A 15,509-nucleotide genomic window follows, 5' to 3' on the forward strand; every position below is an offset into this window, starting at 1 on the left:
CAGGAAGACGGGGTGACCTGATTGTACAGCGCGTCCTCGGAGCCGAAGAGCGGCTGTTCCAGATTGAGATCGTACATGAGGAAGAGATTGAGGGCGACGGCGGCGAGGAGCGGGAAGAAGGTCAGGCCCGAGCCGAAGCCTCTCCAGGAGCTGCACGCGTTCAGGCTGATCCAGAAGACGAGCCTGCGAAGGGACGAGAGGACAACCCCGCACAGGAAATCAGATGATATTTATGCAAAGCGCTCACAGCCTCCCTCATCAGCTGTGTTTACCGCATGAAGTATTTTCACTAAACACTCCAGCAGCAACACACCTGAACGTTTCGTGCATAAATATTTCAGGGAACACATTTCAGCATTTTTCCCCTCTCATAGTTTCAAAGATTCGACGTAAGCTTCGTCGATAACATCCCACTTTGTCTTCAGCGACGTGTCCACCGGTGGGAATTTTCAGCTTTCTGTAAATTACAACCTGGATGTAAAGGAGACTATTGGCTCCAAATCAGAATGTCTGAAGCACACTGCACTGCAAAAACGGATCTAAAAATAAGTAAAAATGTTCTTAAAGTTAGTGTTTTATTCCTTGATTTGAGCAGGTAAATAAGATGATCTGCCAATGGAATGAGTAATATTGAGCCCTAAAATAAGATAATTAGACATCCTGCACTTAAAATAAGATGATGGAGATGAATTGTTCCTATTTTAAATGCAAAAATCTCATTCCATTGGCAAATCATCTTATTTACCTGCTCAAATCAAGGACAAATACATTAATTTTAAAGAGTATTTTACTTATTTTTAGCTAAGTTTTTGCAGTGTATCAGCAATAAAGACCCCGATCATGACCCTACCACCTACTATACCTGCGTTTGAACCAACCATTCTCCTCCTGATTGTGGCCACACAGCTCAATCGGGCTCATCTGAGCTGGAAAGAGGGTGTTTTAGGTTGTTTAGCTCCCTCTGAGGCCATGCTGATGTTAAACTTGCTCCAGTTTCAACGGCTGTGATGGAAGTCTCCGTTTAAAATAGGCTCGATTCTTGTGGTTTATGGATGTCGTTCGGTATGTCCTAATTTCTTATCCCCGGAGGACACGGTTTGGGTCAGATCAGTTTGACACAGGCGGGCGGCGATCGCTAACGCGCGTCCAAAACTGTTTTTTTGGATGGATGAGGAAGCCAATAAATAAACGAGGCTTCTGAGACGGCCCTGTTCCTAATATTGTTAAAAAAAATATGTGGAAAATACCTAAAAGTTGGGTCCGTGGTGGAAAACCAATCAGTTTAAATGAACGTCACCAGCTCTGCAAAGAATTTAGGCCAAATTATCATGCAAAAATGAGCCAGAAGCTAAGGGACTAAATAGAAATCAGCCTGTATGGATATATAATTTAGACCAGGGGTGTCAAACATACGGCCCGCGGGCCGGATCCGGCCCGCCGAACAATTTAGTCCGGCCCGGTGGCTAAATGCATTATCATTATAAAAGAAAAAAAAAAATTTTTTTTTCTTTTTTTTTATCCAGTGTCCTGTCTGGCAATGTGGCAATAGGAATTGTTGTCTTAATGCCAAAAAAGAGCTCATCAGATTTGACTTCTACAAGTGGAGCAGTACTGCTTTTGCCATAGTGCTCTGCTTGATTTATGAATGTGAATAGTTTTATTATGATTCATGCTGGGAATATCTCAAATGATATGGACACTACAATGGGAAAGTAGGAGAGGAAATGAAGAACAAGAAGAAAAACAAAAGGTGAAAGAAATAGGAGATAAAAGGAAGAGAATGATAAAACAATTATTGAAAAAAACATGTACTTTGTTTAATTGAAAATCTGCAGTTCCTATATTGTCCATGAGGGGTGCTGTGTTTTAATTAGCAGATTAAGCTTCAGGTGTGGAAAAATTTAAATCATTTCTTAATTTTTATCTGTTTGATGTATTTTGTCATGCAGGACAGTGTTTTTAAGTTCCAAAAAATGCGCATTAATGTTTTTCAACATTGTATAATCACTGTGATCAGTTCTTATGCATAATGCACAAGTAAATGTTTAACTGAGTAAAAGTATTGTTGAAATTGCACATAACTTTCTTAAAAACGCTGAGGTTATTCATAATATATTGTGTAAAAGTGAAATTAATTTAATATAAAATTCAACAATAAGTCCACATTTATTAGTTCTATTTAATCTTGCATTGAGTTTACTTGTGTGGCCCTCTTGAGATCAGATTAAGCTGTATGCGGCCCCTCAATCAAAATGAGTTTGACACCCCTGATTTAGACCCTGTGCATGAATAGAGGACAACTCAAATGCAATAATAGCTTACTGTGACGTTCATGCCAATCATTGAGTCTATGAAAACATTAGACCACAACTGTATGAATAATTAAGTTCAATGCGGCGCCACCATCAGGACAAAGGTTGCACCTGCTAAGTGGTAAAAGCGTCATTATGTTAGACTTCGCTACAAATAGCCGCGGTGGTCTTTGATCCACTTTAGGGCCTCACCTGCCGACGATGAACATGACAGCCAGTATAGGCACCAGCTTCAGCTGCTCCTCAGGCAGCAAAGCGGCCATCACCACGAGGTTGAGCACGTACAGGAGTAACTGTTCCAGGGACGATGTGACGAACAGCCGCTGCAGCGTTTGCCCTCGAGGAACCGGGTCCTGCAGGCTGATGGAGGCGGAGCACATCTGGCACGCGGCGCCCACGAGCATCGCTGCAAGACAAGAGCAGTAAGTCAGTCCTCATCTGGAATCTGGGCCAGCCGCCCACGAGCAGCTCTGCAGCTCTGGACTCAAACCTGTCTGACGGCGCCTTTTTGCGTTTTTTTACGTTCTTCCCTCATTTGAATGCAGCGACTGGCAGCAGAAAGGCCCCACATGCAAATACTCGGGTTTGTCACCTGCTGCATATTTGGGTCAGAGGTAACTCGTCTGGGCCGGAGTCGGCTGGGATGTTTCTGCCTCCTGCTTTCTCGTTTCGAGTCGAGGATTAAAACCACCTGAGACAAAACGAGCCCCTATTAATGTTGTTATTGCTGGGCCTCGCAAAAGTGATGCACACCCACTGAACCTTCTCACGTTCCAGCACCCTGCAACGTTACATGTTGGTGTATTTTGTTGGAGCTTCATGTGATAGACCCGACACAAAATGTTTTGGAAGCAGAATTAAACATGTTTTAATTTTTTTTATTAAGCGTGGTCAGCGTAAGTCTTCAAACCCCCGATTTAATACTTTGGAGAACCACGTTTTGCTGCGATTGCAGCTGCAACCCTTCATTTAGGGTTTCTCCACCTAATCATGCAGATTGGATGGAGAGTGTCCCTAAAAACAGTTTTCAGGTTTCGCTACGGATTAATTTGGATTCAGATCTGGACTTTGACTAGGACATGCTTTGATCTAAAACGCCATGTTGCAGCTCTGGTTGCATGTTTACAGTTGTTGTCCTGTTGGAAGGTTAGACTCTGAACCCAGCCAAAAGCCTTTTTTTCAGCCTCTTGCTGATTTGTTTCTAGTAGTTCCCCGCATTTAACTCCATCCATCTATCCATGAGTTCTTACTTTTACTCTGCCTCCACCACGTGTCCTGATTGGGATGATGTGTGCAGCTCCATGTGCTTGTTATCTGCATCGCATAGCATTCTGCATGTAGGCCAAAACGTCAAATTTTAGTCTGATTTGCAAACACATGTTTGCAGTTACCCCTGCATGGTTTGTGGTAAACTGCAAGCAGAAATTGCCAGGACTTTCTTTTAAAATTGTTTTTGTTTTTTCTTGCCACTCTTCCATAACGCCCAGATTCATGGACTGGTTACCCTACCTGAGCTGTGAATCTCTGCAGCTCCTCCAGGGTTATCATGGGCCTCTTGACTCCTTCTTTGACTAAGAGCTACTTTCCTTACCAGACCTTCCGGTTAGATGTAAGGCCGTGTGTTGGTAGCCTCGTGAGACCATCCTGATCTCGCGAGCTTTCAAGGTTTCACTCGCAGATCAGTCTGGCTACTCTCCGTTAAAGAAAATTTGGAGCCGTTCACCAAACGAACGTCCAATCAGCGTTGGCTTTGAGGCGGGTTGAGGTGTGACGCAACCAGAAGCGCGACAGTTCAGTCTAAAGAACATAGCGGCTTCAGCCGATGAAACTAGCGTTAGCGTGGCTATCGAGCAAGTTTTATCGGAATTACAGAGTATTTCTTCACTGAAAGAAGAGCAAAACACTGCTCTGGAGGCTTTTCTCAGAGGAAAATATGTTTTTGCTCTTCTCCCGAGTCCCGACTGGTTTCGGCAAGAGCTTGTGGTTGTGTTTTCGTCGTCGCTGTTAGTACGTCATATGCATCGTTGATCTGATTGGTTTATTTGGCCCGTCTATCACCAACATAGGCCAATCAGCTAACCAGTATTTTCGCCCCTTCCCAAAATTACTTCAACGGAAGGTTTCCAGATGGATATGCGGAGCAAATCTATCTGGCGGAGTCAGGTTAATATGTTGGCACCTATGCCGTACACTTTCCATTTCCAGATGATGAACTTTGCTCTGTGAGATGTTTAAAGCTTGGGATCTTGTCTTATAATAAAATCCCGCTTAAAGAAACAGCCGGCCCTGTTGCTTGGGTCTCTGTGTTGATGTTTGCTAACTAATTTTCTCCTAAAAACTTAATTAAAACTCTAAAAATAAGAAAACTCTTGTAAAGTTTGTGGTGTTTTGGGGGTGTGTCTATCACATAAAATCCAGATAAACTGAATGGAAGTTTTGGATGTAACGTCATAAAACGTGAAAAAGGTTGAAGGTATGTCCACTTTTGTCTAAAGGAAGGCCCGAGGGGGGGGGGGGGACTCTGCCTCGCCCAGGCTGACAGATAATTAAACAACAGGGGAAAGCTAAAACATTCCCAGACGAGGAAGCCAGACCCGAACCAATCCTCTCCTAATCTGGACGTCTGATTGGAGGCCGTGTTTGTGGCGGTGCGAGCGTCTGGAGCGTACCGAGTACCACGGGGACTGCAGCCACCGCGCAGCAGCAGAAGGTGAAGACGACGCGGCTGCTCACGTCGGGGCAGTCGGGGGGCCTTATGGGGACATAGAAGTAGAGTGCATAGAGCATCCCGGCCGCACACAGGAGCGAGGCCAGCACGGAGACGACGGCGGGCAGACGGCGGCTCTGGCTGCATCCGCACTGGCAGCAGCGGCAGCAGCAGCAGCGTCTGCCCTGATCCGACGCCTCCTCTGCCGCTGCATCAGTCTCTCTGAGGCCCCCGGGGCCCCACACGGCCAGCTCCACGCTCTCCAGCGGCGGGCCGATCAGGGGCCGGCCCTCGTCCACCGTGCCGTCCAGGTTGGTGGATTGGGGACTCCATCTCGGCGTGTTTGTGCCGTTGGGAATGTCGCCCGGAGAGGCCGGCTGGGGGGGGCTCCTGCAGTTTTCCACGGTGGCGTCCAAGCTGCTGGAAGCGATGATGGGACTGGAAAGACTTTGATCCGGCTCCTCCTCCTCCTCCGTCTGATTTGCTCCAAAGTGCACCGGCAGGGTGGTGCTGAGCGGCTGGGGGCAGCGGGCAGAGCCTGTACGGATCAGAACATATTTTATTACAGAATCTAAAGTTAAACGAAGACAAGTGGAGTGCCGAGTGTGCATGGATTATTTAAAACCGGCACATTCTGTGAGTCTCTGACTAGAACAAGTTGAAGGAAGTTGTTGAAAGCTTTTCAATCTCACACTGCGATGAAAATTAAAATGTGTTTTGTGTCCAAAGCCCAGTCAAAGACACACGACTGAGTCGCTTCAGAGAAATGCCCTGTAGCCTGACCCAGGCAGTTCAAAAAGTCTTTTTTTTTTTTAAATCTTTCCATAAATGTAAACCTAAAACTCTTTAATGTGGGTTTAAACATTTAGTTTTTAGAGAGACCAATTCACCTGACAGTCATGTGTTTTCGGACTCTGGGAGGAAGCCGGAGTACCCGGAGAGAACCCACCCATGCACATGGAGACTTCACGCACAAAGACCCGTGCCCAGGATTCAAACCCAAAACCTTCTTGCAGCAGTGCTACTGCTTAACTAGAACTGACTGTTCTAGTTAAACTGTTCTATTGAAACCGCATTAGTTCAACTTTTTTAGTCCAACTGTTTATTGATGTTCTATTTTTTTTTTGTTTCTACATTTTATTCCTACTTGCTTATATTCTGTTTTATTTTCCTGTATTTTAATCATGTAAAGCACTTTGCATTGTCTCTGCACTGAATTGTGCTATATAAATACATTTTTCTTTGCCTTGCACCACAGGCACCCTTTGCAGAAATCATATTCAACAAATGAAAGCATGCGCTTCCATGACTTGTTAGATTAAAATTACTTTGTTAAAATAACCTTCAGGCAGGTGGTGAATATAGGTTTTGTTAAGCCCATATTTCTGTATTAAAAATGTTTTTTTTTTTTGTTTTTTTTTTCAGGTCTGATGTAATATTCTAATCTTAAATGTCCTGCTTTCATTTGCTGTCATTCATTTGCTGAAAATCCTAATTAACAGGAATTCATCATAAAAACATCAGTTTAAGTGTGATTAATTAAAATGTGTTTGACTAAGTGGATCGAGTTACTGAAATAAAGAAACTTTTCATTACTTTTCTAATTTATTGAACAGGACGGTACGTATGTTTGAATTCAAACGGGATGTATAAGCTTTACTATTCAATAGCTTTTTTTTTTAACTTGATGTCACATAATCTTCACATCCAGTTCTGTCAATACTGTACCGTTTACTAGATACTTTTGGTAAAACCACCATTAGACGTATCCTGATATTTGTTGAATACGGTGACATTGTTACATTAACACATTGATAAATTAGACATTTACTATTTACAATAGGCATTTAATTACAGATATATTTCTTCCTGTATGTTTAAGTCAGAATAAAAAATGTGTTGCTGTTTAAACTTTGGTGTTTGGAAGAAGTTAAATCTCTAAAGTCTTAAATGTTATAGATAACATTAATATAAATGTAATAACTTCAGTAAACTCATGCTGTACAGTTTTGCTTTAACTTTTGGTGTAATTACAACGATATAAATTATTCCTGAGATTTTATCACTATACAATCATCATAACGTGAGAATCTCGTATCGGACCAGGTTTGATTTGTATGTCGTTTTTTTTTTCTGTTAGCGCATAAATGTCAGCCATCATAGTGAAAAAAAATACATCTTGTGTTGTTGTTATTATTATTATTGTTGTTTGTTTGTTTGTTTGTTTGCAACTATTCTCAAAATTTTGCCTCTAAGAAGAAAAAAAATAGGCTTGTAAGCAACTTGCTACTTTCTGATTGAACTAAACATATTCAGTGCAGGACTAAACATTATTTATTTGGGGAAAAAGGTGGATAAATAACATCTATCCATGACTGAACCAAAAACCATGATTTAATGATTTAATAAAAAATTAAATTTGTCAGCCATAGCTGTTGCTCCCCTCTCTGTGTCGGCCCTAAATCTGGGAATATGTGCAAAGATGGTAAGAAAATAGCAGTAAAAACGCAGCGATGGAGGGTGATGTGGTGATGTAATGCTGTTGTTTGGTTACTAAAACACTGTGAAGACATGTAATAAAACAATTCAATTAAATTCAAGTGATTAAATAATCCCTTGGGGAATTTTGTCAGCTTTCGTTACTGCTAGATAAATTCAGACCAGGTCCAAACAGAAGAGCTGTAAAACCTGGAGACAGTGTTAACTTGTAAATGGAGCTCCGACGTGGCTCCTGTAGAGACGAGTGATGCTTGTTTATTGTTGCTGAGCCTCAAATATATTTAACTTCCTTTGAATCCAGCCTGGATTCAGCTTTAATTTTCCTCTATTTGTCCCGATCAACAGACAGAGAGTAAAAAAAAAAAAACCATCAGCAGCAACGACTCACTTCTTGACGGCTCTGCTGCCGCCGCCGGCTCCAGAGAGCGCTGGGAGCCGGACGCCGAATGGGAGGCCGAGCGGAGCTCCTCCACCGACGACTCGGGGCTGTCGGACACCGGCGCCAGGGAGATCTGGGTGTCCAGGTCCAGGAACGGCGAGAAGGAGAGCCTAGCGGGGTCGATGTCCTGCAGCTGGTTGATGATGTCGCTGATGGACTCCTTGACGGTGTCGAGCTCCTTCGCCTTCTGCCTGTCAGTGGCCTGAAGCCCCGCGGTGCTCATAGTCACGCAGGCTGAGAGGAGCAGGGTGAGGGGTCCAGATGGAAACCGGGCCGAGGTCAGCTGCAGATCTGCAGAGAGCGGAGAGAAAAGTCATCCCTGGTTCAGAGTTTCAGCTTTTTACTGTTCCATTTAGCAACCGATGAGGACAGAGAGCTGCCACAAAACAGAAACTCTTTCACTGAAACAATAGAGAAGTGAAAAGATTGGAAATTTGATGCGGAGCAGCAGAGAACAGAGCAGCACTGCGGTGTCTGAATTTTGTCCTGGATTTTGTTCATTTCACTTGTGCAGATGGCGACATACCGATTTGTGCTTCTTGTTTTCCTCTGCGGTGCCTTGCAAAACTATTTATACCAGCTTTTAAACACAGTTTGTCATATTAAAATCTGATTTATTTTTTTAAAAAGTTACATTTCAACATACATGAAAACATTTTAACGGTGATCCCAACACACCAGTGCAGTTAAAACTGGAACCTCCCAGATGCAAATGCAGATTTACTCCAAATGATTTACTTCTTCTACTTGTTCTCTGACCAGCTTCCCTGTCCCTTTCTACCGTAAAGCATCCCCACAGCATCACGCGACCACCACCGTGTTTCACAGTGGGGACGGCGCCCATCACATGTGTACGACACATGTATTGTCACATGCAGCCCAAAAAATGTATTGTTGGTCTCGTGTGATCAGAGCACCTTCTTCCACATACCCTGTGTCCCCTACATGGCTTCTTCATGCCACTTTTCATGCCTTGCTCTGCACTACTTATTAATTCATCCCAGACCTGTCCGCTGTGGTCCTTCCTGTTGCTGTTTGTTCACTAATGTTCCTCCACAGCTCAGCCATGACCACATAATCCACACAGGTGGAGTCTAGATACCAACTGGGCCACTTCTGAAGCCAGGTGGTTCCACTGGATTATATTCAGGGGCGTCGGAGTAAAGAAGGCTGCCTATAAATGCCTGCCACACCTTTCAGATGTTTATAGGTAAAGAAAAATAAAAAGCATTGAAGAGCACGTTTTGTTTTCCTTTCACTTTAAAGTGATCCACCACTTTAGGCAGGTCTATCACATGAAATCCCAGTAAAATACATTAAAGCTTAGAATAGAATAGAAATACATTTGTTGTCCCAGAGTGGGGGAAATTGGGCATGACAGCGGCAAATAAAAGTAGACAGAAGACTTACACCTAATATAATATATATATATATATATATATATATATATATATATATATATATATATATATATATATATATATATATATATATATATTTATATATATATATATATATATATATATATATATATATATATTTATATATATATATATATATATATATATAAACCGCAACTGTATTTAAAGTTAAGCTGTATAACAGAAGAAATAAACTTATCAGAAAGAGAAAAAAGCACTGTCCAATTATTAATAAGGTATATTCAGATAAAAATCAAATGTTCAAGTTTAAAAAAAAGAACAGCAACTGATTTATAGAAGAGTGATTTATGATAAATGATTTAGAGAAAATTTTAAAAAAGTGTTTCAATATGCATGATTGTAGAAAAGAAGCTAGAAAATGTGTAAATAGTCATTAGCGTCTGAGTAAAGAGTAAAACTATGTGGTTTAATATATATATATATATATATATATATATATATATATATATATATATATATATATATATATAAAAATAAAGGAAATTAATCTTCAAATATGAGATTAAAAGCGTGTGCTGTTAATGTTGTTTTCTGTTGTTTTCCTGTAAGAAGGGTGGAGGCTTCCACACATCTTGGCTTTTTATTTAAGCTGTTTGCCTTTTCTTTTAGTTAAGAAAAAAAATTTATTTCTTGAAAGGAGAACAGCTGGACACCACTAACACTTGCATCACCTCTTCTGTGCGCTCTTGCACTGTTTGCACCTCCGTTATTCTTTCGCGGCACCAGCTGTTTATTTTGAAGAGCATCTGCTGGCAGTGATGCATCCACGCAGATATTTTCTACCTGGAAACTTTACTTTATTTTCTGCCTAGGCCAGAACACGTAACGCTTTTTTTATTTCCACTATATTATCTGCGGTCCAGAGGGGGTCGAGAACGGTTTAAAGCTGGGCAAACTGCAGTTCTGTTCTGCAGTTTTCTGCAGCAGCGCGTTTGTTGTTGTTTTAGGCTCCTGTCTCTGACGTCTCAGCAACTTTAAGGTGATCAGCTGGACTTCACAGCAGAGGAAGCTGCCGGTCGCCCTAATGTCAACAATCTGAGACGAAATGAAAACGGGATGTAAAGCAAACACAGAAAGATGTTTAAAGATCCAGCCGGGTTTTCCTGAAGGCTTAATTAAACGTCTTGGGGATGAAACAGATTTTGGATCACAGCACCAAAAGCACTGTGATTGCAGCTTGTTTCTCTGCAGCTAATTTTAGGGCCTCCGGTGCGGCTCCGCTCTTCTGCAGAGTGGCTGTTTCAGCGTGGGGAAAAAAGAGCCAGTCCGCCTGGCTGCGCCCACAACAAACAGAGATCTGAGCGGCCCTCGGACCTGGAGCCATTTCATACCAGTCAAACTGGCCCAGAGGGCGAACAGGACCACAACTAACGGGAATGGAGGTTAAAATAACATTTTCCAGACAACTGCTACATGCAATGTGATTTGTGATATTCGGAGAAAAAGTATTTGTCCACTTTACTTTTTAGTCTCAGATAAAACTAATGTTAATATCACACAAACACAGCCTCTGTAGATTCAAAATGCACTTTTCAGACCATTTTACCTATAAGTGATAAGAAAAATTAACTATTTGTGAAAGCTGTTGCCCAATAAACCTGATAAATTTATCTTGTATTATAAACCCGCTAATACATATAAAGTTTTTTTCCTAACATTCCTGTATATTCTGTATAATCTGTGCATATAGCTCCCATATTTATATTTATACACAACATTTTACAGTCACCTACTATTACTTTTTACTTATACATACTTATAAATAATATTTATATTCTGTATAGCACTTCTGGATAGATGCAAACCACATTTCATTGCTTTGTACTTGTGACAGTGCAATGACAATAAAGTTGAATTCTATTCTATAAATGAAGACGCCGCGATACCAGGTCATAACTCATTTTCATCGTTACACTGCAAAAACGGAACTAAAAATAAGTAAAATGTTCTTAAAATTGGTGTATTTTTCCTTGATTTGAGCAGGTAAATAAGATGATCTGCCAATAAAATAAGATTTTGCACTTAAAATAGGAACAATTCCTCTCCATCGCCTTATTTCAAGTGCAGTATGTCTAATTATCTTATTTTAGGGGTCAAAATACTCATTCCATTGGCAGATAATCTTATTTACCTGCTTAAATCTAGGACAAAAACACACATTTTAAGAACATTTTACTTATTTTTAGATCCGTTTTTGCAGTGTATGGAGGAATCTTCCCACACTCTTTTTGTTATTAATTTAATTTAGCAAGATTAGAGGGTTGTTGAGCATGTTCATAGGGGACATATCATGTAAAATAACTTTTTCTTTAGCCCTTAAATAAGTTTTGTTGTGTACTTGTAGGACTGCAGGAAATGTGAATGTAGTCTCTCCAGCTGCGTCAAGCAGTTCAGTTTTCTGTTACGTGTCTTTGAACAATTACGTCACAGTGTTTGCTGCAGAGCTGCTAAACATGAACAAATCCACCGTTTTTATTTCTTAGAGACATTTTGCGGTGCAAGATGAAAGATGCCGAAGCTACAAGTGGATACATGTTCAGTTGTTCAGTACGGCGTCGCCCGGCATGCAACAAAAATGGCCGACCAGGGTGGAGTGGAACCACTGAGCTATATAATACACTGGAGTGCTGATTTTGCCAAAAAACTGAAGTCACTGGCCGCCATCTTGCTCCTCCCTACTCTCACAGAATCCCATAGGATTTGGTTGCAACAACAAGCAGTTTTCTGGCTTTGTGAAAACGTTTCACAGGTAATTCTACAGTCAGTGGATGTACTAACACTATCAACTACTAGGAAATTAGGTGTTGAAATATTTTACGTTATTTATATTAAATATATATATATGTATATATAATATTGTGCATATTTATATATGTATATATATATATATATGTATACACATATGTAAATATATGTTTTTGTATATTGTTATTTATATATTTATAAATGTTAAATATATATATTTAAAGGAATAAAATGCAAAATATTTTCAGCACATGACTTTCTCAGTACTTGATAGTTTTAGAACATAACATAATAGTATATGGCATTTGACATTTTAAAAGTTTTATGCCCCCCCCCCCCCCCTTGAACATGAGAAAATTCTCGTTATTCGATGCTGTAGCGCACATATTCCCTAGTTACTGGGGGGAAATAGGGAGTACTAATATGGCGGCTGGTGGATTCAAAGCGACTCGTTCAAACTGCGGGCGATTAGCACTCCACTGTAAAATATAGCTCAGTGGGAGTGGAACGCTCTGCGACCTGGAGGGGGTCGGGGGTGTGAAGATTTAAAGAGACAGCACCAAAACGAGCTGCTCTGACGCAACGTGTGGGTAAATGAACAACGAATTCAGACCAAAGCGTCGCAGCTCCACTTTATATAGAGCACAATTGAATGAGCGAAGCATTCCCAGACCATTACACCACCACCACCATGTTTGAATGTTGGTATGAAGTGCTTTTTTTTTTAATGAAATGCTGTGTTGATTTTACCCCAGATGTAATGGGATGAACAGCATCCAACATGTCCCAGCGTTGTCTCATCACTCCACAGAATGCTTTCCTAAAAGTCTCAACGTGTGTTTAGGCTCAACACCAGATGGATCTTTGTCTTCTTTGCACCACCCGGCAGAGGTTTTGGTCTTTATCTCTTCCATGGATCCTATTTTGAATGAGTCACGAGTTGTTTGAGATGGTTCCACTCCCGGAAAGGTTCTCTATAGTTTTGTTTGCTTTTGCTCTTCTTTTGTGAATTACCACTTTCCTAAAAGCTTAGCCATAGCCTTGTAATGTCAGATTTATAGATCTGTGATGTTTTTTTTCTTTGGATTGGGAAATATGCTGGTTTTTATTTTATTTCAGCCAACTTCACGCTGTCAGACTAGTCCCTTTCATGTGATTTTTCTGACTGCTGGTGAGGCAGTGATCACGCCTGGCTGAAAAAGTGCTTAATCACAGTTACTGAATTAACAGATTTTTCACAGCAGGACGTCGGTTTGGATAGTTTTTCGTTAATGAAAGAGATCATTTGGAAACTACTTTTGGATTCACCACAGTTCTCCTAGTTTGATGTTTAAAACTGTTTGATGATCGGAAACACTTAAATGCAGAGGAAGAAGGATCATACAAGGGGGCACAAACTTTTTTACTGCATGCATGTGTGTTATACAGGAGTATAAAAAGCATAACCAGGAGACTATAACCACTTTTTTCTCCAAACAATAATAATAAAAAAAACCTAACTTAACTATGTTGAATAAATCTAGGGAGCTTTTGGGCTTCAAATAAAGAAAGGGTGGTGCTGTGGTGGCTGATGGGCCGCCACATCAAATTTAACCTTGGTGTCAGCTCTGCTCTTTTAAGTCTGTCAGTAAAAAAAAAGAAGAAGAAAAAAAGTTTTATTCTTTCTTTTTAACCCGAAATCTATAAAAATACTCCAAGCTGATGATGGATTCTGCCAGCTGAAAGCACAATAGCCCCAATAAGGCGCCTTCTGTGGGTCTGGCACCGCTTGAACCATTTCAATCACATCTGCAGATTGAGTTTAGAGCTTTTTCTCCTGCACTTTTTCTGGCGCACATCCAAACTGCGGCGCTGGAGTCAGCACGAACCTCTTTGGACGACCATTTTCTAAACAAACGAGGACCTTAACCTGGTATAGATCACAATTAGGAGGCCTGTAGGTCGGAAAGGGAATAAATCAGTGCGATTTGGGTGAACGAGTAAAAATAAATAAAAAAAAATAACCAAAACTTTGGCCTTTTGGCGCTGAGCAGCGCTCAAAGAGGTCTGAGTTAAGAAAATGAGTGTAACTTTGATCAGCGTCCAGGTCTGCAGGGATTTTTCGCGTTTCTAAATGCGCCCCCGAACCCGCATGAAGCCGTGCGTAAAACGCAGCGCCATTCAGAAATCCTACATGTTGCGTCCACTCACGGCCACAGAGGAGCTGATGGGTTACGTTTTAAACCCAAGAGCTCAGTTTAAGCTCCAAAATCGATGCGTTTCCGGCGTAAAAAAAATGAACTTACTTGAGTCGGAGCTTGGAGAGTTTTGGTTTTACTCCTTGCGTCCTTCCCTCCCCCCTCGGTTTGCTTTTTGTCTTCCAGGATCCTGAACTTCTGAATCAAATTTCAGGACGGACAAAATACAAGGCTTTTCCTCCGCCCACACGCGGTTTTCCTTTTTTTTTTTTTCCTCCTCTCTCCTTCTCCCCCTTCCCGGGTACCATGTCAAAGACCATATGGAGCAAATAAAGCCGGAGAGGATCCGCGGCAGCAGCAGGAGGAGGAGGAGGACGCACTTACTCTCAGTTTACCTTCAAATTCAACATCAGCGATCACAACCATCACACAAACAAGTTTGTCCAAACAGGACGCTAAACATTTACTCTCAAACTAAACTCTAATATTCAGACACAGGATGAGAGTTTGTCCCGGGGAGCAACTTGATTACCCAATAATGTCAGCTTCTATCTGCGTTTTTTTAGACCCCCTCTGTCGTTTTTTTTTTTTACATTTATTTTATCAATTCAAATCTAACTTTATTTGATAAACAAAAAAGAAAAAAAAAACTCCCCAGAACCACAAGATTGTCTCGCTATGAAGGGAATCGACCAACACAAGCATTCTGAATACAAATATTGACAGCAATCACAGTAAAGTCTCAGAATATAATTTTGACATGTATACTTTTAATCTAATTACTGTATTTATCACGTGTTACGCCGACACACAACCTTAAAGCCATCTACTTTTAGATTAAATTACTATTGGTGACCAAACCTGGCAGTGTTTGTAGCAGACCTGGGCAGAAACAGGATCAGCATGTGAAAAATAAAAAATAAATTCAAAAGGTTCCTTATTTTGTTAACTATAGCCAAATACAGTAAAAAAATAAAAAATGCTTCCCTGTTTGCCAGACCTAACATCTGACATGAAAATCTAAATCCCTAATAATAGGCAGCGAGGATATTAAACATTAATGGATAAAACTTCCCAATCTTCCCAGCGACTGCTCTTTACATAGATTTCCATGAGCTCAATGGAAATTAATCCGCTTCCTGAATTATTTGCATGCATGTGAAGCGCAGCCGATGTTTTCACGCCAAT

The 15,509-nt window shown here is 41.0% G+C and overlaps 1 protein-coding gene across 1 annotated transcript in view; it reads right to left on the reverse strand.

Moving 5' to 3' along the window:
- The window catches only part of LOC105938292 (transmembrane protein 79), a 15,060-nt gene extending 485 nt beyond the window's left edge, over nucleotides 1-14,575 (reverse strand). The window contains exons 1-5 of the mRNA XM_012879976.3: nucleotides 14,430-14,575; nucleotides 7,907-8,248; nucleotides 4,982-5,557; nucleotides 2,505-2,718; nucleotides 1-183 (exon numbers count right to left, since the gene is read on the reverse strand). The exon at nucleotides 1-183 is cut by the window's left edge and continues 485 nt beyond it. Coding sequence (XP_012735430.2) covers nucleotides 1-183; nucleotides 2,505-2,718; nucleotides 4,982-5,557; nucleotides 7,907-8,180 — 1,247 coding nt within the window. The 5' untranslated portion in view covers nucleotides 8,181-8,248; nucleotides 14,430-14,575. The remainder of the gene's footprint in view (nucleotides 184-2,504; nucleotides 2,719-4,981; nucleotides 5,558-7,906; nucleotides 8,249-14,429) is intronic.
- Between the last annotated feature and the right edge of the window lie 934 nt (nucleotides 14,576-15,509).

The sequence above is a fragment of the Fundulus heteroclitus genome, chromosome 9 (genome assembly GCF_011125445.2).
Source record: "Fundulus heteroclitus isolate FHET01 chromosome 9, MU-UCD_Fhet_4.1, whole genome shotgun sequence".
NCBI classification, from domain to species: Eukaryota; Metazoa; Chordata; class Actinopteri; order Cyprinodontiformes; family Fundulidae; genus Fundulus; species Fundulus heteroclitus.